General features: G+C 30.3%; 8 protein-coding genes across 8 annotated transcripts; 5 read left to right on the forward strand and 3 right to left on the reverse strand.

Moving 5' to 3' along the window:
- The first annotated feature begins 2,680 nt into the window (after positions 1 to 2,680).
- On the forward strand, positions 2,681 to 5,663 carry NAEGRDRAFT_36352 (pyruvate phosphate dikinase). Its single transcript, XM_002678278.1, has 2 exons — positions 2,681 to 3,100; positions 3,254 to 5,663. Exons 1-2 carry the CDS (start codon positions 2,721 to 2,723, stop codon positions 5,619 to 5,621), a joined length of 2,748 nt encoding a protein of 915 aa, XP_002678324.1. The 5' UTR covers positions 2,681 to 2,720; the 3' UTR covers positions 5,622 to 5,663.
- Positions 5,664 to 6,150: 487 nt separating this feature from the next.
- NAEGRDRAFT_57752 (uncharacterized protein) lies at positions 6,151 to 7,275 on the reverse strand. The gene has a single exon (XM_002678369.1). The coding sequence runs from the start codon at positions 7,270 to 7,272 to the stop codon at positions 6,178 to 6,180; it is 1,095 nt and encodes a 364-aa protein (XP_002678415.1). The 5' UTR covers positions 7,273 to 7,275; the 3' UTR covers positions 6,151 to 6,177.
- Positions 7,276 to 8,638: 1,363 nt separating this feature from the next.
- Positions 8,639 to 11,119, forward strand: NAEGRDRAFT_32906 (uncharacterized protein; the record flags this gene model as incomplete). Its single annotated transcript, XM_002678279.1, has 2 exons — positions 8,639 to 8,969; positions 10,917 to 11,119. 2 exons carry the CDS (start codon positions 8,639 to 8,641, stop codon positions 11,117 to 11,119), a joined length of 534 nt encoding a protein of 177 aa, XP_002678325.1.
- Positions 11,118 to 13,992, reverse strand: NAEGRDRAFT_36353 (DEAD/DEAH box helicase; the record flags this gene model as incomplete). Its single annotated transcript, XM_002678370.1, has 3 exons — positions 11,118 to 11,612; positions 11,689 to 12,207; positions 12,277 to 13,992. The coding sequence occupies 3 exons, from the start codon at positions 13,990 to 13,992 to the stop codon at positions 11,139 to 11,141; spliced, it is 2,709 nt and encodes a 902-aa protein (XP_002678416.1). The 3' UTR covers positions 11,118 to 11,138.
- Positions 13,993 to 14,336: 344 nt separating this feature from the next.
- Positions 14,337 to 15,266, forward strand: NAEGRDRAFT_32836 (uncharacterized protein; the record flags this gene model as incomplete). The annotated part of the gene is made up of 1 exon (XM_002678280.1): positions 14,337 to 15,266. One exon carries the CDS (start codon positions 14,337 to 14,339, stop codon positions 15,264 to 15,266), a length of 930 nt encoding a protein of 309 aa, XP_002678326.1.
- Positions 15,267 to 15,459: 193 nt separating this feature from the next.
- Positions 15,460 to 16,062, forward strand: NAEGRDRAFT_66420 (uncharacterized protein; the record flags this gene model as incomplete). The annotated part of the gene is made up of 1 exon (XM_002678281.1): positions 15,460 to 16,062. The coding sequence occupies one exon, from the start codon at positions 15,460 to 15,462 to the stop codon at positions 16,060 to 16,062; it is 603 nt and encodes a 200-aa protein (XP_002678327.1).
- A 216-nt stretch (positions 16,063 to 16,278) lies between these two features.
- On the forward strand, positions 16,279 to 18,836 carry NAEGRDRAFT_79385 (uncharacterized protein; the record flags this gene model as incomplete). Its single annotated transcript, XM_002678282.1, has 1 exon — positions 16,279 to 18,836. The coding sequence occupies one exon, from the start codon at positions 16,279 to 16,281 to the stop codon at positions 18,820 to 18,822; it is 2,544 nt and encodes an 847-aa protein (XP_002678328.1). The 3' UTR covers positions 18,823 to 18,836.
- Positions 18,837 to 19,111: 275 nt separating this feature from the next.
- Positions 19,112 to 20,140, reverse strand: NAEGRDRAFT_48326 (uncharacterized protein; the record flags this gene model as incomplete). Its single annotated transcript, XM_002678371.1, has 1 exon — positions 19,112 to 20,140. The coding sequence occupies one exon, from the start codon at positions 20,138 to 20,140 to the stop codon at positions 19,112 to 19,114; it is 1,029 nt and encodes a 342-aa protein (XP_002678417.1).
- Positions 20,141 to 20,205: the final 65 nt, after the last annotated feature.

A 20,205-nucleotide genomic window follows, 5' to 3' on the forward strand; every position in this document is an offset into this window, starting at 1 on the left:
CTTTTATAGAATATAAAAAAAATGGTAAATATCAAGTTGACTATTTTTATACTTTAAATTTTACAAATATTACTAAAATAGTAAAAGAATGTAATAAAAATAAAAATATATTTATTAATAATAATAAAATACAAGATATTAAAGATATTCAATGTAATGGTATTAATACTATAATTATTTATAATGATAATACAAATATATTATCTCCTTTATTTAATGATTATTATAATCCAATTAAAAATGAAATTATTTTAAATAAAGTTTATAATAATTTTATTTTTGAAAATGTATATCAAAAATTAATTTTAAATGAATATCAAATTTTATATTTAAATAATAATAATGAATGTAAATTTATTGATTATAATGGTAATTTATTTAAAATGGATAATATTATAAATATGGAAAGTGGTACATTTCATAGTTTTTTACAAACTATTGATAATAAATTTTATTCATTTGGATCTAATGAATTTGGTGAATTAGGATATAATAAGAAATTTAATGAATTAAAACAAGTTGAATTACCATTTACTATTAAGGAAGGTGATAATGTTCAAATTTGTTGTGGTAAAAATTTTACTATTTTAATACATGAAACAGATAATGATGAAATATTTAAAATTAATAATTTAATTGTAACTGATAATTTTAATTTTAATTATGAAATTAATTCAAATTTTTATTTAAATTTAAATTTATTAAAAAATATTTCCAATGATTTTTATAATTTAATTACAAATAATAATATAATTGAATATTTAAATGAAAATGATCAAAAAGCATTATATTATTTAATTAAAAATGCATTAATTAATTTAAATAATTTAACTAATTTAGATGAATTATTTATTAATTATGATAAATTTATAAAATTAATTTCCTTTAATGAAATTGAATTAAATTTAGTAACATGTCTATTTATATTAAATGATATAAATGATATTAATAATGAAATTAAATTATTATTATTTAATGATCTATCAAATAGAATTAATATTGATAATATTATGAATATTTTACAAAAAGTTAATAATTATCTTTCTTTAAATATTTTAAAACAATCTAAAAATAGTATTTTATTATTATTAGCAAATAAATGTTTAGCATTTATTAAAGAAAATGAAAAATTATTAAAATCAGAAAAATTATTTGAAATTATTAAAGATAAATTATTAAATATTAAAAAATCATTTAAACAAATTATTTATAAAATTGATAATATTACTACTATAAATGGAATTGATAATAATATTAAAAATATAAATGAATCATTAAAATTATTATATAATAATAATGAAAATAATGATATTAAAATTATAATTGATGAAAATTCAAATGAAATATTATATTTACATAAAAGTATATTATCTATTCATAGTCCAGTTTTAAATATTTTATTTAAAAATTTAAATATTAATGAAATTAATTTATATGAATTTATTGAAATGATGATATCAGATGAATGGATAATTAATTTATTTAAATATTCAAATAAAATTAATGAAATATTAAAAATAATATTTAAATTATGTTATGGATATAAATTAAATAATTTAAATTTAAATAATTTAATTGGTATTTTAATTATTTCACAACAATTAGATATTACATGGTTAATTAAATATACATGTAATTTAATTATTGAAAAATTTAATGAAATTAATGATACTGAATTTATTTTATTACTAAATTTAGTATCAATTTCACAAAATAATAATAATTGTAAAGAATTTGTTGAATATTTTAAAATATTTTGTTCAAATAATTTATCATTTGATTATTTACAAAAAATACAATCAGTTTGTAAAGATAATCAATCATGTGATAATTTTATTAAAATTATTATTGATTATTATTTAAGAGTACATACTATAAATAGAAAATATTAAATTTGATTACCAATCAGATTTATTAGAATTATTTAGTTATTTATTTTTTATTAGAAATTTATATATTGTGTAATGAAATAAAATTATGTTGTGTATTTAAAATTCATAAATTATTTTATTACATCTCGGCAGCCATGAAGAATTGAAATTGTATTATATTGAAGATTCATCAATAATATGGAATGATGATGATCCATAGTAAATCATATGGATGACATTCAGTAGTGAATCTTGTGACTTGTCATTATATTATCCAATAAATTTAGATATAAATAATCCCTGAAATGAACTAATTACAATATCGCCAATAATAGATCAATCCCTTCCAAAAAGAATACATTCAATAGGTGATTGTTATCCATTGTATTATAAGTAAACACTTTCAATCAATGTATTCTTCACCTCAATGAACCACATATCACCTCAGAGACTAGTAAGTTATCCAATTGATCTGGTTATTGTAATAATAATAGTTGTATTAATGTGTATATATTGACATTTGTGGATGTAGGTAATTGAGGTAATAGTTTCGCCACAACCTTACTCAAGACCTAATAAAACAACAATCAATTGTAATATTTTCAATGACAAATTCATCATTCCATATCAATTATGAACAATTCTGCATCTTTTTACAATAGGTGGTCTTTATTAAAACCAAAATAGGACCTAACAAGATTTCCCAATTGGTATCGTCAGTGCTCAAAATGGATTCCAGCACAAATATTCGCTATTTTCTTCAACTACAAAGGGACATTTTTTATGATTCAATTTAAAAAAAAATACAACAATAATAACTGCAAAGATTTCATTTAATAATAACAAAAAATGTCATCCAATCCAAGTAAATTTTGTTACTTTTTTGGTATTGATCCAAAAAGTGGTCAAAATTTAACAGAAGGTAATCGTAATATGAAAGATTTATTAGGTGGTAAAGGAGCTAATTTAAGTGAAATGTGTAATTTAGGTGTTCCTGTTCCACCTGGTTTTACAATTTCAACTGAAGCCAATGTTTTATTTAACAAACATAATAATTATGCTTCTAATATTGAATTGGAAGGTGAAACTAAAGTTACTAAAGATCAACTTCCACAACAAATTATTGATGAAGTTAATCAATATTTAACTAAATTAGAACAAGTTGCTGCTAAGAAATTTGGTTCTCTTCAACAAGAAGGTGATAGAGTTTTACTAGTTTCTGTTAGAAGGTTTGTTTTTCATCATTCCGATCATTTAATTTTATATTACTTTTTTAATACAATGATTGTATCATACTCACAATCAACACTCATCCATACAATCCATACCCAATCCAATATATAATAATATAATATAATAATATAATAATATAAAAAAAACAGTGGTGCAGCAGCATCAATGCCAGGTATGATGGATACAATTTTAAATTTAGGATTGTGTGATGATAATTTACAATTAATGATTTCCAATTTTGGTGGTAATGAAAGATTTGTATGGGATTCATATCGTAATTTAATTCAAATGTTTGGTGATGTAGTGATGGGAGTCAAGTATGAAAAATTTGAAGAAAATATTCAAAAACAAAAAAAGAAGAGAGGTATTTCATTAGATATTGATTTAACATTGGAAGAAATTAAAGAAATTGTTCAAGATCATAAAGAAACAATTAGAGAAATGACAGGTGAAGAATTTCCACAAGATACAAGACAACAAATGTTTAAAGCAATAATAGCAGTATTTCAATCATGGTCAAATAAGAGAGCAATTCATTATAGAAGAATTCATAATATTAGAGGATTGAAAGGTACAGCTGTTAATATTCAAACAATGGTATTTGGTAATATTGATAAGAGATCATGTTCAGGTGTTTCATTTTCTAGAAATCCATCAACTGGTGAAAATAAGTTTTATGGTGAATATTTAACACAAGCACAAGGTGAAGATGTTGTTTCAGGTGTTAGAACTCCTGAAAAGATTGAAAATTTATCAATTGAATTTCCACAATGTTATAATGAATTAATTAATATTTCACACAAATTAGAAAAACATTATAAGGATATTCAAGATATGGAATTTACAATTGAAATGAATCAATTATACATGTTACAATGTAGAAATGGTAAAAAATCAGCTGCTGCTGCATTACAAATTTATTGTGACATGTTAGATGAAAATTTAATTACAGAACAAGAATCAATTTTAAAAATTGATGCATCACAATTAGATCAATTACTTCATAAATATTTAACAGATGAAGAAATTCAAAAACATGAACCATTAGCAAGAGGATTAGCAGCATCACCTGGTGTTGCAGTTGGTAGAATTGCCTTTACATCTGAACAAGCAATTGAAATGGCAAAAGAAAGAAAAATCAGAGGTGATGTTATTTTAGTGAGAACTGAAACTTCACCTGAAGATTTAGCTGGTATGCAAATGTCACAAGGTTTTTTTACAACAAATGGTGGTATTACTAGTCATGCAGCAGTTGTTGCTAGACAGAATGGTAAATGTTGTGTTAGTGGTTGTTCTGCATTAATTGTAAATGAACATGAAAAGACTTGTACAATTAATGGTATTGATTTTAAAGAGGGTGATATTATTACAATTTCAGGTTCAACTGGTTTAGTTTTTAATGGTGCATTGAAAATGAGTGAACCAACAGTTACAGGTGGTAATTTTGGTAGAATTATGGAAATTGAAAAAAAGTATCGTACAATGGGAGTTTATGCTAATGCAGATACAACATCAGATGCAAAGAGAGCATTAGAATTTGGTGCTGAAGGTATTGGTTTATGTAGAACTGAACACATGTTCTTTGAAAAGACTCGTATTATGGATATGAGAAGAATGATTTGTGCTACATGTGATGAAAAGAGACAAGATGCAATTACAAAATTGAAACAATATCAAAAACAAGATTTTATTGGTTTATTTAATGTAATGGGTGATAGAAAAGTTACTATTCGTTTATTAGATCCACCACTTCATGAATTTTTACCACATGAAGAACATGAAATTGAAGAATTAGCTAATTTATTGAATGAAGATATTCATATTATTAAGAGAAGAATTGAAGAATTAACTGAAAAGAATCCAATGTTAGGTCATCGTGGTTGTAGATTAGGTATTACTTTACCTAAAATTACACAAATGCAAGCAGAAGCAATATTTGAAGCTGCAATTGAAAGTGAAAGTGAAATTGTTCATGTTGAAATTATGATTCCATTAATTTCATCCATTCAAGAATTGAGACATCAAAAGGAAATTATTGATCGTATTGCACAACGTATTATTTCATCCTCATCTTCTCTATCCAATAAGGTTAAATATAGAGTTGGATGTATGATTGAAACACCACGTGCTGCTTTATTAGCAGATGAAATTGCATCCATTTCAGATTTCTTTAGTGTTGGATCAAATGATTTAACACAAATGACATTTGGTTTTTCAAGAGATGATGCTGAAAAATTCTTAAAAGATTATATTGAAATGGAATTGACTCAAAATGATCCATTCCAAATATTAGATAATGAAGGTGTTGGTCAATTAATTAAAATGGCAGTACAAAAAGGTAGAAGTGTTAAACCTGAATTAACAGTTGGTTTATGTGGTGAACATGGTGGTGAAATGAATTCTGTTCAATTCCTTCATACTTGTGGTTTAACTTATGTTAGTTGTTCACCTTTTAGAATTCCAATTGCTAGAATTGCTGCATGTCAACAATCTATTTTATCTGCTCAAAAGAAGTAACAATTTTTATTATTATGATAATAAATTTAAATTTATAATTCTTAATCATTTTACTTGTTATTAGAAGAAAGAGCTTTAAATTAAAATTTTTCTCTGGAACTGAGTTCGATCAACAATCAAATCTGTCAAACTTCACATTAAAAAATGTCTAACTTTATGGTACAAGCCACCAAGGACGATTGGAAAACAAGAGACTACGTTGAAGATGTGTCCTTGTGTATTCTTCAAGTAACAGAATTTTTAAATAAATTCGGTAAGTTTCCACCACTAGAGACTAAACCTAACTTTTTATCATCATTACATAATTTATTCATCATCAAATCATCATCACATCATCAATCATATAATTTATAATTTTATCATAAAATAATTATTTCGGAATGATGAAACAATAGAAAGAAACATGAGAGTGAGACTCTTGGAATTGAATGAAAAATTAAACGACTTGGAAAGAAAGATGCAATATGTTGAAGCTGCTGTGAATTCTATAGAACAATGTCAAAACAAATAATAATAATAATACATCATCATCATAAAATAATAAATTTGTGTACTTTTACTTTTTGGAAGGTTTCTTCTTTCCTTTAGCCAAATCCTTAGCGAAACCAAATAATGATTCCAATTCTTTCATTTCCTTTTCAAGTTCATCTTCCATATCCTTAAGAGATTTACCTTGTCCAAGAGTGGCTTTCAAATCACTTTCAAACTTTTGTAATTGTTCCTCAGAATCAACACCAAGAACTTGTTTCATCATCTTTTTCATGGCTGGATTTTGGAAATCTTTCATAACTTCTTCAGGTGAAATATTCAAATCCATCTTACTGATATCATCCATTGATAGTTTAGTTGTTGTTGTTGAATTACTTGTTGATTTCTTTTGAGAATTATTAGCAACAGGTGTGGCAGTAGTAGAAGTAGAAGTAGTAGTAGTAGCAGATTTACCTGTTGGTTTGGCAGTGGATGGAGTCTTTTCAACCTTCTTTGATGCAGAGTTGACAGCAGCAGCTGCAGCAGCAGAAGCAAAATCACCTCCCTTTGTATCAGCTTGATTCTTAATAAAGTTGAAAATTTCAGGACTATCAAATTCATTCTTCAATGAATCCATATAATTTTGTCCAAATAATTTGTAAGCATTCTTATCTTCATAACTCAAATCACCTTCATCTTCAATAAGTTGTTCATTCATTCCATTACCTCCTGTACCATTATCAAAAGAATTAATCATATCCTTATATTGATCCCATCTTCCAGAAAGTCCCAATTCTTTCAACATTTTATCCATTTCAACATCATCAATATCAACATCTTCATCTATTATGGATCCGAGTGGTTTGTTTCTAGTATTATTATTATTATTATTTGAAGTAGTAGAAGTAGTAGTAGCCTTTGGTTTTCTTTCTTGTTTTGTCAAAATTTCTTCATCTTCTAACAAGGCTTGTAATTCTTCAAGTTCTTGTTCTTCCTTTGCTGCAGCAGATGATTTACTTTTATTGACGGAATTTAAAATCCTACTCATTTCTTCATCACTAACACCACCCTTCTTCTTGGCATATTGAATAGATGAGACGGAGAAGATGGTACGATATTGTTGTTGTTGTTTTGTTGACAACTTTAGAGTTGTTCTTGAAAGTCTACGAAGGTTGCAAAGCATTTTTTATATCATCAAATTGATTGAAAATTGTAGTTTATTATCATCAAATATCAATTTGATATTATTATTGTTATTATTTAATATTACTATTTAATATTTCATTAATGGGTGGAGTGATGATGTGTTTAATTGATATAATTTTCTCTCTGGTAAATTTTTCTTATTCCGATTATCACTTGTTTTTCCTTTCTAATATATGTTGCCAAGCCTTGTTTTTATAAAAAGTCTTCTTCTATGAATAATTGTATCTTTCTGGGTGATTGGAAAAGGCCAAGTAGAGTAAAAAGAAGATTGGAATGGACATTCCTGCTCTTCTCATATGAATTCTGTTTAATTGAAAAAATCCAGTGATTGCATTCTTCTTTCCGATAAATCTCTTAAGACTAATACTCTTTGGCTTTTCTCCCATTTTTATTTAAAATTTGAAATAATTTTGTGATCGAAAATTTATGTGAAATAATTAAGAAGAATGATAATTAGAATTGGAATTTAAACATTCAAATAATAAAAGCCAAGGTTCATACCAATTGAGGATAACTTGTGGATTTTGAAAGATTCACAATTATTAACCAGAACCAATAGAGAATCTTCTGAATTCTTCAATCCATTCTCAGATGCATGGACATTGGTAGGCAGGTTTCAGTTGTGATTTGGAGTTGTTAGTAGTTATTTTTCAAGTAAAGTGAGGGTGTTATCGTTTATGAAAGTTAAATTACTTAATTTAAGAAAAGCAATGCTATCTGTGTCCATCCTAGTTTGGATGAAGCTACACTAAAATGGGCGAATGTTATGCTTGGAAGTCTGTCTTTTTATGGATGGGATTGTTTCTGATTCAAACAATGTTATTAAGAATTTGGTAGAATGAGTGAAAAGAATATTGAAAGTAATTATGAAGTGTTGAGAGTTAATCTGTTTCAAATGCCTAACATTGTTTAAACAAACCTCCCCAATAAGGGTCCAAGATAATGTATACATCATCTTATAAGGTGTTTGTATTAATGTCTTATAAGGTCTTTTTATATATCGCCATTCAACGTTTTGGAGTGTAGCCCATATTTTCCTTAATTGAAATATGGCAGATATCTTTTTAATGAAGTATCATGGTCGGTATTACATGTAATATCTCTATAGGTCTCCTTAATACAAGTTCATCAATAGATTTGTTTGGCTTCCCTTAGTTCCTTGACTATTCTTGGGAATCAAAGTAAATAAAAGTATACGTATTGTTTTACATGGTTGGGGATGAGCCTTTCTTTAGTGGTGATGAATCTGCAAAATCAGTTGTAGTAATCGAAAAGATGAGGATGTTTTTTTTCGCGCCAAAAAACTACAAATTGTTTTGAATTAGATTCAAAAATATAAAGAAATGCCAAAGAAGAAGCCTTCATTTGATGACTCGGATCATGAATCGGAAGAAGAAGTTGAAGAAGTAATTTCTAGGAATCATCCTGTAACAATATCAGATGATCAAATAATATCGGATTTATGGGAAGTTTTCAATTCGATAGATAAAAATCAGGATGGTGTTATAACGTTTATGGAATTAAAAATCATGCTTAAACGATTAAATCAATTTAGTTCGGATGCTGAAGTGCAGTCGATGATTAAAAATGTAGCAGAGAGTAATGATTTGGTAGATTTTCAAAACTTTGTTCGTGTGTTTATGGATTCATATAGGGACAGTGTTTTGAACGGAAGTGACGAAGAAATGGACCGAAAAGTGTTTGAAATATTCGATGTTAATAAGGACGGAATGATTGAGGTATGTTTTACTGAGTAATTCAAGTACTTTAAACCATCAATGGTCATACATCTCTGTAAAACATGTTTACACTCTAAACCATAATGGAAAACTCATCTGATACAGATCGAAGTAAGTAATTCAAATCTGGAATCACCTCTCCTAAACCATATATGCAGGAAATCAAGGAAATTATTCACGAATATTGTATGGGAGATTTAGCTGAAGATTTTACAGAAGACCGTATCGTAGAGTAAGTTTCTTTAGATTTGGATTGTTAGAATTTCCTTATCCTAATAGCATGTTGCATTTACTGGACACTAATTTTGATGGTGTAATCGATTTTAAGGTATGTTCTACGAAAATTTCTTTAAGGAACCAAGAAAACCCGCTTCCCAAAATGTACTGTCTTTGCCCTCTTCTTGATCAACATTCTGTGTTGCAAACAGGAATTTCGCAACCTCGCTAACAGCAAGTTGACCTAGTCACACTTTGTGTGATCACAACGCAATTCACTTCTCTTTGAAAACTCTTCCAATCACAACAAATAAACCAAAGTGAAAAAAACCTTCTATTGTAACTTAGTAACAAAATTAATCATGTTGCATAAGCGAGTTAAGGATATTAGAAGTGAAGTTGGAGATACTTGTTTTCTTCCTTCTATTGGGCCATCTTCACCTGAAAATAACTCCTACCTCAAATCATCATCATCATCCTCTTCAGTTGTTGCACCAACATCATCATCCTATCATCACTCTGGTGCAATGAAATATCAATCCTATGAAATGATGAAGAATATCTTCTCAGTATTCGACAGAGATAATGATGGTTTTATTAGGTATGTTTCAATGTACTATTCAATTTTATTAACACAAGCCTTATCATCTCCATGATCATCACTATTAAATCCTTGAAAAACATTTGAACATGTAAAACAGACATGCGGAATTAAGACTCTTTCTCAATGACCTTGGATACCATGTAACTATTGATGATGTCGACCAAATCATACGGAGTGCTGGCTCAAAAGGTTGCATTACCTTTGATGAATTCCTTGACTTGATGATGGTCGAACAAGAAGATGAACAAGAGGAACAAGAGGAAGCATTCTATTTTCCAGCCTCTAATAATCCATTCGAAGACCCATTCACAGTGGAGACTTCACCCACCAAAGTAATATCACCATCAAGAATTTCACCAACCAAACCTACCTCTCCTTCCACAACACAATTTCAAAGAACTCCACCTCGTAATATTCCACCTCCTTCCTCACCCTCCTCCAGACACTCACCATCAAGTTATAATTCAAATACACTTTCTCCACCAAGCTTTTCACCTTCATCAAGAAGTGGTAATACCACACCTTCCTCTCCTAATCATCAACTTGCTCCAATTTCACCTCAATCTAATGCCTCTACAAGAAGTAGAGCAACTTCACTTTCACCTGCTTATGGTGCCTCTCCACCTAAAGTTAATTTTACTAAACGTGTGCTTAGTAAGAATAACTTGAAAGAAACAAAGGATGGATTTAGTTTGTTTGATGCTTTAAGGAAACGTATTCCAATTTTTAAACCATTCCAGGACTCACCAACACAAAATCTTAATACAAATACCACCTATATAAGACCTGTTGAGAATTTGAAATTGCCATCTCTTGATGCAAGGTCAAGAAGAAATAGTTCTCCTGTGGTTCCAGTCATTTTACAAAATCAACCAAGTAGTGGTGGATTTGTTGGTGTACCAAATTCTCCAAATACAAATAATACTAGAAAAGTAAGAAAGGGTTATAGTCAAAATGCTGTTCAACATCTTCAAATGTCCACTTCTCTTTCATCTGGTATGGATTATATTCAAGAGAATAGTAAATCTACTCCAACTGATTATGGTACTGCTCACACAAGAGAAGAATTAAAGGATGCATTCTCTTTATTTGATACAAATGATGATGGAAAGGTTAGCAAGGCAGAAATGAGAAATGTAATGAAAAAGATTGGTCTATCAATGATCATGTCTGATGCTGAGCTTGATCAATTATTTGGCATGGTTGATAAAGATGGCGAAGGAAATATTGACTTTGATCAATTTGTGCAACTCTTCTTAATGTAATTATAAATTTCTAAATTATTTACTTTTTAAGTGTTGTTGTTGTTAGCTTGATCCATTGATCTTTTCTACTCTTCTCAATATCTGATTGATATTTTGATTTCTCTTTAAAGAATTGCTCAATAGAGTTAACACTCTTTCCAAATGAATCTTGAATTTGAACGCCTTTTCTTATCCACTTTGAGAGTTTGTTTGTTAATCTCGATTGGTGATATCTCTTATCTAATAAAAGAACAGTTGCATAATCCTTACTATGTCTAATTGCTCTTCCAATTGATTGATTAACTCCATTCATACAAAGATTGTCTAAATATTCTCCCTTACTGACTTTGGTGGTTTTTTCAAAAAAGTTCTGTTGTTCTACCAATTCAGGATCGGTAGTATTTGGATAAGGCATTCCAACGACAATTATCAATCGACCATATCCATCTGAAAAGTTAATTCCCTCTGAAAGTTTACCTCCCACAACACAACTCAAAACACTTCCATTATATCTCTGTAGACTACCACCACTACCACTGCTACTGCTACTGATGCTACTGATGCTGTTGTTGTTGTTTGTTGGAAGATACAGAATTTCCAAAATTATGATCAATAATCTTCTTATATTCCTGTAAGATTTTTTCCAATGATGAGTTGGGTTCCTCATTGGTGCTTGCCTCTCTCAAGAATTTCTTTTTCTTTTCTATTTGGCCAATTATACCATTATTCTTCCAGTATTCGAATACTGTCTTCTCATATTGGTAGCTAGGGAAGAACAGTACAACACCATCAGGAACAATATTACACAAGTTCACTATCATTTTACCCAAACTTTTTGTTAGGGCATCATTCTTTTGTCTGTTTTTAAAGGTGAAATCTAATACAATATCGTCGACACCTTTGGAAAGGGCGATCGGTAAGAAATGATTTTGGGGAACAATGTGCTTATCACATTGATAAATGTGAATTTTGGAAGATTCTGTTTTGGGAAATACTTGTTGTATTAATTGTTGTATTGGTTCCATAGTTCCTCCAGTTAAAATTACTGATCTAGCTTCTTTTAAAATAGATTGAAAGTATACACTAGGATTAAGGAGAAGGAATTTAATCTTTTGTTGTGGTCGAACAAAAACTCTTCCATCCTTATCAACATTCATTAAGGCCAACAGTAGTGAGACAAAATTATTTACAGCAATATTACTTGTTGCTGGTGTGATAATTTTAGATACATCTATTGAGGGTTTTGTTGCATTGTATTGTACATAGTTTGCAGAGTAATTGTTTCTCTTCACTGTCTTGTTATTGTGAATGGTAACAGTTTGATTATTAGAGTCTTGTCTTTCCATGAACATGTTCAACTTTTTAGTTAAATCTGACTTTTCTATAAATTCTGCAATATCAAATAAATTAATATTATCTAATTTAGTCTCAAAAACGAGATCAGTAATGGAAACAATAAATCCACCAATATCATTAGAACCAGTTCCTTCATCTGCAATAATATTAAGAGTAGATGGTTTCTTTACAGTATTAAGATAGGTTATCATATTGTTAATAATTGTTAATAGTCTGTTAATATTTGTTTGATTGGTACTTGAAAGTCTATTCTTGAATTTAGTATAATAACTATTAAGTGTCTCATTAACTAAATAAAGTTGAGTAATGTCCAATTCGACAGAATGCATTTGATGGATAGCATTAATCAAATTGTGAGCTTCATCAATAATTACAACACAATCCTTCAATGTTGAGATACCAAGTGATTTTCTAGTTTGTTCATGAATAAGTGAATTGTAAGGCATGCAAATTAACTCTGATATAGGAAGTGCCTTTCTTGTTCCAAAATAAGAACAAATTTTCAATCTCTTTCCCAAATCCAATAAATCCTCAATATCATGTACCTTAACAGTCATGTGATCTTTAAATAGTGAGGGATCATTATCATAAGAACATGCCTTTTTATCTCTCAAATATTGACATTTCTCATTGATTGCATTGAGAGAATTTTGAATATTTCCATTCTTTGTTTTTCTATAGAGCACATCTTCGTTATTACATAAAACTTGTCTCGAGGCAATATTAGAAACTCTAACCTTCTTTGAAAATTCAGTCTTTCTCAATTCCTGAACAAATTGATTCAATTGAGAATGTGTTCTACTGCAATATATAATTTTAGGTGTTTCAAAATTATCCTCCTCAACTGCTTTCTTTTGACCATAACTTGTGGAAAAGATTGGTCTTTCATCATCACTATCATCTTCATCATATAAATCCTTTAATAATTCATTATTAATTCCAATCTTATCTAGAACATCCACTTCATTCAATAATAAATCATCATCACTCTCCTTTAGAATGGTATCTGCAAGAAATTGTTGTCTCCTCTCATCATACTTTTGAACATTCTTCTTACTCTTTTCCAATCGTTCCTTTCTTTCCAATTCTTCTTCATCCTTTTGTCTTTTTAATGTTTGTTCAGTGACCCATGAAGGTTCTTCATCATCATTATCACTATTCAATTTTCTCTTTAAACAAGTTGAGTTTACATAATGATGTTGATGTTGATCATTATTTTCATTACTAATTCCATCTCTTTCTGCATAATGAGCATAGAGCCATGACAAGGCTCCACAAATTAAACTCAATGATTTACCACTTCCTGTTGGAGATTCGAATATTCCTACCTTGCCACTTTGGATAGTATCAAATAATTGTTCCATATATTGTTGTTGGATATCATATGGTTTTTCATAGGGAAAGGAAAAGTTTCTTTTTGGTTTGTTGGTGGAGTTTATTGTGGAGGATGAGGTTGATGGTGGATTTTTACTTGTCACATTATGTGATGATGATTGTTGCTGTTGTGAGGGAAAGGTTTTTCGTGTTGTGGTGGACATTTTTTTTAATGGTGAAAAAAACGATATATTTTGGCGGGAACGTTTTATTCTTCTCTTGAATGGAAGCAATCTTTACAAAATATTAAATTACTTTAAACTGATTGAAGATAATCGTGATGATCGTATCATCCACGTGTTCAATTAATGAAAATCAATGCCAAATTCTTTCAATTTGAATATTAATAGTTTAAAAAAATTGAATCATTATACTTCCGATAAGAAAGAGACTATTTGGACGTTTTTAAATTAGATTGGAACATTCAAGTAAATAGCGGTTAAAAACTTTCTAGTAATATTAATTAACAGCATCATCTCACCATCACCATCACCATCATCACATCATCATGGTAATAGCAAGAAGAGATGCTTTTGCAGGAGCTTGGTATCAAGATGATAAAGAGGCACTCTCTCATGAATTGAATGATTATTTGGAGAAGGCTTCATCAACAAGTAGCACTTCAATTCATCACGGAAAGAAGGTAAAAGCCATCATTTCTCCTCATGCTGGTTATCGTTATTCAGCTCCTACATCAGCACATGGATACAGTTGTGTATTGAATTCATCAAATTATGATAAGATTAGAACAGTGTTTGTTTTGGGACCTTGTCATAGACTTTACTTGGATGATCAATGTGTATTGTCAAAATGTGATCAGTGTAATACTCCACTTGGTGCATTGAAAGTTAACAAGAGTATTCAAAGTGAATTAGTAAGCAAGTATTCAGATTTATTTGGATATTTGAAAGATAAGAAGAATGAAGAGGATGAACATTCATTGGAATTACAATTTCCTTTTATTGCATATTTATTTAGAGAAAAATTGAATCAGATTCAAATTGTACCAATCATGGTTGGTGATTTATCAAGTGAATCAATTAGTAGAATGGCTGAATCTTTGACACCTTATTTAGATAGTGAGGAATCATTATTTGTAATTAGTAGTGATTTCTGTCATTGGGGGAAGAGATTTAGTTATCAATATGTTATTAATAAGGATATTTCTCTTTCAAAGTCAATTCAACAATTAGACATGTTGGGAGTTTCTAAAATTACTGAACACTCCAAAAATCCAGAAGAATTCTACAATTACATGAAAAAGTACAAGAATACAATTTGTGGAAAGAATCCAATTCTTGTCATGTTGAATGCACTACAGAAATCTAATAATTGGAAGAACCATGAATCATTATTCTTAAATTATAGTCAATCAAGTGCTGCTAAATCAATGGAAGATAGTAGTGTTAGTTATGTATCTATTGCTATCCTACAATAATTTGTATTATAACAAAATCATAATAATATATGGTCAACTTGTAAATATATCTAACTTTGTGATAAAAATAAAATCGTAATTTTTTCCCGCCAAATTTTTGAGCAAACTTTAAAAAAAACAAAATAACACAAACCTAGGTTATCTATACCTTTATCCCTGAACATTTCCTATTACTAGCACAACCAAGGAAACAATGGAAACAAACGATACAACCCAAGAGGAAGTAGAATATATTGATGAGGCACAATTAAAAAAGAAAAGGAAATCATTAAAGCCCAAAACAAAATCAAGACCAACAAGTGAAGAATATGTTGAATACAAACGTTCCCTTACGGATAGACATTCATCACCAAATGTACATTACTATCCGCCACCACCTCACATGCAATACTATCCGCCACCTCCTCAACATGTCTCTTATGGTGGTTATCCACCTCACTACTCAAATCCACCACCAGTCAATTATCAATATAACAATGCAGTACCTCAACCAGCATCAACATATTCATCAGATGGTGACTACAGCTACGATCAAAACAATGGAAAATTTTATTTCAAACCAAGAAGAGAAACCTTGAATTGGAGAGTTTTACTTTCTTTAAACTTGGAGAAAATTATGGATAAAGTTGATATTGACACTTTGGAAAGTATTACAAAGAATTTAACCTTTGCGAGAGTTGACTTTAATGATTTACGATATTTCAATGAAACGAATTTTGTTCAAGTATTCAGACTATCTCAATTAATAATTGAGTATTTGCTGTACGTTCAGAACTATTTATCGGTGAAGAAGTAAGTATTTAATAGACAGAATCACCTAACAATACAAAGAAAAGAAGTAGAGTCAAATGTAAAAACAATTATAGGTGACTCGGAAGAATATAAATCTAATCTGGCCAAAAAAACAGAGGAGATTAACTATTTGAAAAAAGAGCTAAAGAGAAAAAAGAAAGCATTATATGCTTATGAATGCGTATTTGGTGCTAATCCTGAAAAGGCAAAAATATTATTAATGTCACAAAACCAACCACAACCTCAACCTCAGCAAGTTGTTGTGACATCAAGCTCAAGATCTGATAAAGAAGAAACATTTGGAGAATTGAGAGGTGAAATTAGAAGGCTTCAAGAAAATCTTTTTTCTCAACTTGAAGATACCATAGAGAAGAAACAAAAATTATTGGAAAAAGAAAATCAAAAGAGATTAGATCAATTCCAGAAAGAATTTGAAAAATTCACGGACAGCTGTAAATATCAACAGGATAATCTCTATTCAGCATTGAGTAAATCAATATCTAAGTACTCAGAAGAAGGTAGCAATGGATCAGGAAACTCTCCGGATGACTTTATGAAATTTTCTTCACATCTCCAAAACTTGATACAGCAAAATAACCAATTATTGATGAGCTCATTTGACAGGAAGATGAATGATTTATCAGCTTCAGCCAAGCAAACAACTCAGGTAGATAACAGTGCCGAACTGAACGAAATGAGAAGGAAGTTAGATGATATAATGAGAAATGTTAACAAAAAACCAGAGCCAATAGTTGAGACTGTTGTTCGAAAAGTTGTGAAGAAAGAACCTCCAAAAGAAGAAATTGTTACTGTAGTTAAGGCTAAGCCAAAAGAGCCTCCAAAACCTGAACCTAAACCAGAACCAAAAGTTGATCCTCCAAGACCAAAGACCCCTGTTGTTGTAAAACCAAAACCTGAACCAGAGCCAGTAGTAGAACGACCAAAAACTCCAGTGATGGCTAGACCTAAACCAGTGGAAAAACCAGTTCAACGAGTTGAAACTCCTCCAAGAGTTAAAACACCACCTCCACCTAAGCCACAAACACCAGAACAAGAAAGTTTTATTTCTGAAACAACAACTGATAGCTCAGATTACTCTTCAACAGACACAAGCATGACTTCGGATAATTCAAATCTAGGATTACGAGAACGTATCTACAAAGAATTGAAATTAGGAAAGATTTTTGATGAGCTTGATGAATCAATTGCATATCAACACTATGAAGATAAACCTTGGTTGAAAGCAAAGTACAAGCAAAATCCAAAATTTGTCAAAGTGCAAAACTCTGAAACAGACCAAGTATTTGATCACGAGATGAGAACATTGGGGGTGGATCCTAGCCAATCAGGAATAACTGAGAATGAGTATTTGAGAGGTTTACAGGTACTCCAAAAATCCAGAGGAAATACTGTAAATAACAACCCGGATCACCTGGTCATTATGAACGCATTAAGAGAACAAGTTGACAAGATTGCTTTGGATAGATTAAATGGTGATTCCCAGCAAGGTAATAGAGTTTCTTTCTCCCATGATCCTACACTCAACGATTTTATTAACAAATTACAAAAAATTAATGACTATGATGCTATTAGGAGAGTAAACCCAACAGAAAATCAACAAGAATCTCCAAGACGAAGAAAGAGCAATGCTGAATCACCGAGAAGAAGAATAAGTAATGCTGAATCGCCCAGACGAAAGTTTAGCAATGCAGACGAGGACCCAGCCAATGATATTCCAAAAGTTAAAATCCCTGAAAAACCAGAACCAAAGATGAAAGCTATTACAATTGCCCTTGAGGCTCAAGCTAAAAAAATGGAAATGGATGCAAAGAAAACCGTAAAGAATCCAGAAGACAATCAACCCCGAGTTGAAACTAAGAAACCATCAGAGCAAATGAATACTCTCAAATCAACAATGAATGATACAAAACAATCAAACACATTACAATCCACTTTGAAGAGCGACAGAAGCTTGAATAACACCAAAATTATTGAGGCAGAATTTGATGATGTGACTGCTGATGAGCATGATGAGGGATCTACTATGTATGAGGTTGTTGGTGCTCAGGGAGGAAACGGAGGAGGCGGAGGTGAAGAAAGTGAATATTCGACTGAGTATGAAACTGAAACCGAAGATATAGAACCTCCAAGACAAGTTGCTCAATCTGTTTCAAAGCCAACCAATCAAGTCGTAGAAGAGGAAGATAATGACCACGATGATGATTATGAGGAAATAGAGGAGGAAGAAGAGGAAGTACCAAAACCTAGTAGTCAGAATCTCATTCAAACTTTCGTTGCTCCTGAGTCAGATGAAGAAATTCCACCAAAACAAAATGTAAATACTAAGAGTGAATCCAATGTAAAGAAACAAATGGAATTGGAATCAGAAAGCGAAGAAGAACATGCTGTTGTAAGGGTTGTGAGCAAAGTCTCGAAGGTTAAAATTGAAAGTAGTGATGATAGCGATGAAGAGTTAAGTAGAGGTGGAAACCTTTCGAACCAAGCTTTGGGAAATAAGTTCAAGAGCTTGAACAATATGTGGGATGGAATGAATAATAAGAAACGACCAAGTAAGCTTGACAATATTAATAGAAACAATGACAGTAGCATTGATTTGCCAGGTTCTGATGACTTTGACATTTCAGCATTTAAGCAAAATCTTACTCCAAACTCAAGACCAGGAACTGCCTACTCGAGTGACATTTCTGGATTCATAAAGACTCTAAAGCATGATGACGATGATCTTGATACTGAAGAGTTGTAATAAAATTAAAAATTAAAAAAAATGTCTTGGAATGATGTGATAGCAACCTCATCAACTCTTCTTTCAAAGTATTTGGAATTATTTGAAAAGGCTCGGAATTATATAGGAACATTAGAATTTGATAAACTTATTAATAATGAATTTTTATGGCCCAACCAATTTGAGACTAATTTATTAATTGTTGAAGTTATTGTAATTATAATGCTAATAGTAATGATTGTTATTGCATGGAGATACTATCAGCAATATATTCAACAATTAGTAATGGATGATAATTAAATTTTTTGATTTATTTAACCAAGTATAATCCTTCCAAGGCTGTACTTCCATCCTCATCAAATACCAAACGTGGTAGAATCACTTTATCTATTTTTCCAGATTGTAAATCCAAGTGATTTTGTAAATGTATTTTTTGATCAATTTTGCTTACTTCCAATTCTTGAGGAAGCTGAAAATCAAAATGCATTGGCTTGGCAACAAGTTTCATCGATAGAAAATGTTTAAAGAACTCCACTCTTTCTAAATTTGAGTTACACCAAAATTTTAACTTTTTTTCTGCAAGATAGGTCTCCATTTGTGGTTCATCATTCATTTGAAAGTTTTCAATCATTTTGGGAATGTACATGTATAGTATTTCATTCACTCTTGTTTCTGCTGTTGAGGATATTGACTTGACATAGTTAAAGACATTACTTTTGCTTGCTTCATTCATCATTGCAGAAAATTTCCTTTCTATAGCTCCAAAAATATCAATGTGAAGATCTACAAGTGTATCCAGATCCAGATCCGTGTTATCTTCCAACCAAGCTGCAAGAGTTTGGCTTTTGTACCTCTCAAAGTATTTGATTACTTCTTGAGGAAGTGGAATTGGAGATGTCAAAAGTGCATCTCGTTCTCTCCTTTTCTTCAATGCCCTTTCCATTTGATTGGCATGTTCAGCAACCAGCTCATGAGCTTGATTGATTTTCCTCTTCAGCTCATTAATTGCCTGCAACTCCTGATCAACCTCTTCCTCCACTATTGGCTCTTCATTATGCTGCTCACCAGATTCATCATGTTGTGGAAAAGTAGTATCATGATTGACAACCTCCACAGATTCAAGATTACTTTCCAAACTCTCGGCAACTTTAACTTGCTTTTCCGGTTGATCTCCTTCACCATCATCACAAGAATGAGTTACTTCATCCATACATGAGTCTTCGCTGGCTGTGGTTGGTTTCTCTTCATCATCATGATGGTTTAAAGTAACCTGTTCAATCATTTCTTGTGGGTTATTTTCAGACATTTTTTTAGTTGTTGTCTGTTTTGGACATGCCATCTTTCCATATCGCACGGTTGAATTCTAATGCTAATAACCTTTCTCAATTCCAACACATCAATCCC

The sequence above is a fragment of the Naegleria gruberi genome, assembly GCF_000004985.1.
Source record: "Naegleria gruberi genomic scaffold NAEGRscaffold_18, whole genome shotgun sequence".
Lineage (NCBI taxonomy): Eukaryota > Heterolobosea > Eutetramitea > Acrasida > Naegleriidae > Naegleria > Naegleria gruberi.